Source organism: Raphanus sativus, unplaced genomic scaffold (assembly GCF_000801105.2).
Source record: "Raphanus sativus cultivar WK10039 unplaced genomic scaffold, ASM80110v3 Scaffold0224, whole genome shotgun sequence".
Taxonomy (NCBI): Eukaryota; Viridiplantae; Streptophyta; class Magnoliopsida; order Brassicales; family Brassicaceae; genus Raphanus; species Raphanus sativus.
The window spans coordinates 24,619-27,198 of NW_026615544.1; the positions used below are offsets into that span (position 1 = coordinate 24,619).

A 2,580-nucleotide genomic window follows, 5' to 3' on the forward strand; every position below is an offset into this window, starting at 1 on the left:
TCTAAATGCTCGTTGCATTAGCATTATTCATTCGCGACCTTAGGGAACAATGATCTTTATGTGATTTGATAGCAAAAACAAAAGTCTTTTTCGAAATAATAAACTTTCAAAGACAATATCGTACACGATACAATACTGCCTGATAATGATAATAATATAACTGATTTAAAGGCAAAAACCTTTAAAAATTACAATATGAAATTTCAGAAATGCAAACGCAAACATTTAGTTCAAATCCAAACCATGTTGGCTAACACTTATTATCGATGCTATGATCAGAAAGATCGGCGGCAGGTGCGGCGGTGGTGGTGGTTGTGACAGGCATCTGACTTGTGATTGGTAATTGGTGGTAGCAGTAGCTGTTGTCGTCCATTGAAGCAACGCTGGCTTGAACATCACTCATCTGCTGAGGTTGTCCCATCAACAACGATTGGTGTTGATTTGGATACTGATTTGAACTCTGTCCCTGATCAAGACTCAAACATGTATACATGTCCTGGCTCGAACCGTTGAACCTAGGCTGGGTCTGATCATAAAAGTTACCAAGAGATTGGTATTGAAATGGTTCTTGAAGATTCATATTCTGATGATGAACATGATCATTAGAACCACCATGAGCTTGCTCATTCACACTCATATCCATACCATCATATTGACGCATATGATCATAAAATTCAGTAGGGTTACTTACCAAACCCTCGGTTCCGACAGCAAAAGGGTCCACATCACCAACAACAGGACCAGATGCATCTGTGACAGCGACATTAAGAGCACCAATCGGCTCGAGGAACTCGGTCCTGTGAGTTAGCTTATTGACATTATCATCAATTATAAGATTCAGTGCTTCAATAAAACCTGGATCAGAATAGTGATGTGGCGACATCGCTTTCCCCTTGAGAAGATCGAACATAACCTCTTGAACCTCAATCTCTCGATTCTCTTCATCTATCCTCATCAGTTTCTCTCTTTCTTTCTGGATCCTCTCCCACAGATACCTCTCTTGGTCATACATCTTCTTGTACCGTTGCTCCGGCAGAACATCCAAAAACTTCAAGCACACTTCTTTAGCGCCTTCCTTTGACGGGGAAAACTCCGGCTCCGTATTGTCGCAGCTGTTGATAACCGCACAAGCTTTGACACCACAGAGAGTAGCCAGCTCGTTGACTTTCTTGATAATACCTTTCTTCCTCTTCCTGAAACTTTGCTTCCTTGCAAAGTCATCAGTTATGGGTTCTAGTTTTAACTTTCCCCTTGGCATTGTTGTATGTAAGTGAATGATAGAGATATGTTGGCACTTCTCTTGTTTATATAGCGTAATGAGAGGCTGGTACTAGGTACTGTATGCAAGTCTTATCAGTTTCTTTGGGTAATTAATGCTAAATTGCGGTAATATATAATTTGATAGTTACAAAAAGAGTAAGTATATATATAATATCAAGTCTGTATATACATTATTAATGAGCTGGCAGTAGTGCAATTTCTTTTGTTTTTTCTTGAAAAATACTTGATATTATATATATATACATACTCTTTTTGTAACTATCAATTATATATTACCGCAACATAGCACTAATTACTCAAAGAAAGTGATAAGATTTGTATACGTAATATCAGACTCTCATTACACTATGTGAAATTTCTTATTACCACCTATCGTTATGTTTTTAAATTTTCTATAATTAGTTTGTATTAGTATATTAATCTTATTTTTATAAAACTAAATTTTAACACTTGTTCATAATTTTGAAGTTATGTAATATTTGTGTGTTTTTTGTAGAAAAGAGTTAGAAATTGTCAATATAAATGGAGAATTGAAGATGCAAAATTCGAGTTTGTTTAATATCATGATAAAATAGTATTTAAATGGATTTTACAATTGTCAGATAATCATTGGATATAATAGATAACAATCATGTAATTTTAGATATTATTTTGTATCTGATTTGTTTCCTTTTGTTGAAGTAATTAAAGAACCAAGAAAACAGTAAATGTCAATGCAAATTTAGAATAAAATGTTGCCAGCTAGTGCTGCGTAGGTAGCATGATAATTACAGATCATATCCAATGGTAAATTCATCGAACGGTAAATTCATAAAATTTTAACAATAGTACAAAATATGCTTATTATCCGAGATCCGGATTTGATCTGAAATCCAGTCCGGATCCTCTCAAAAAATCCATATATCTCGAAGGGCTGAATCCGAATCTTGGTAGTAAAATGTAGGATCTGTTCCAAACAGATCTGAATATCTTAATTTTTAATCCGAATATCTAGATCCATAATTTTTAATAATTATTATAAAATAATAATATCTATATAATTTTGTAATATTATACATAGAAATAATCAAAAACATTATATACATTTTTGCTTTTAGTTTATTTTCATATATATTAATATACTTTTTTATTTATTTTAAAGATCTAAAATCTGGATCTAAATATCCGTCGGATACAATAATTTAAGAATTCCAATAGATATAAGAATAGTAAAATTATGGATCCATCGGATAGAGATAAGCTTGGCTTAATCAATGCACTGAGATTAGGGTTGGAAAGAAGAAGAGAACTTTAACCAGC

The 2,580-nt window shown here is 33.4% G+C and overlaps 1 protein-coding gene across 1 annotated transcript; it reads right to left on the minus strand.

The window, feature by feature from the left end:
- Positions 1–250: 250 nt before the first annotated feature.
- LOC108825441 (agamous-like MADS-box protein AGL36) lies at positions 251–1,258 on the minus strand. Its single transcript, XM_018598729.1, has one exon. The coding sequence runs from the start codon at positions 1,256–1,258 to the stop codon at positions 251–253; it is 1,008 nt and encodes a 335-aa protein (XP_018454231.1).
- Positions 1,259–2,580: the final 1,322 nt, after the last annotated feature.

What these genes read in the sequence shown, in the direction of transcription:
- LOC108825441 (XM_018598729.1), bottom strand. Translation starts at nt 1,258, where the DNA reads ATGCCAAGGGGAAAGTTAAAACTAGAACCCATAACTGATGACTTTGCA.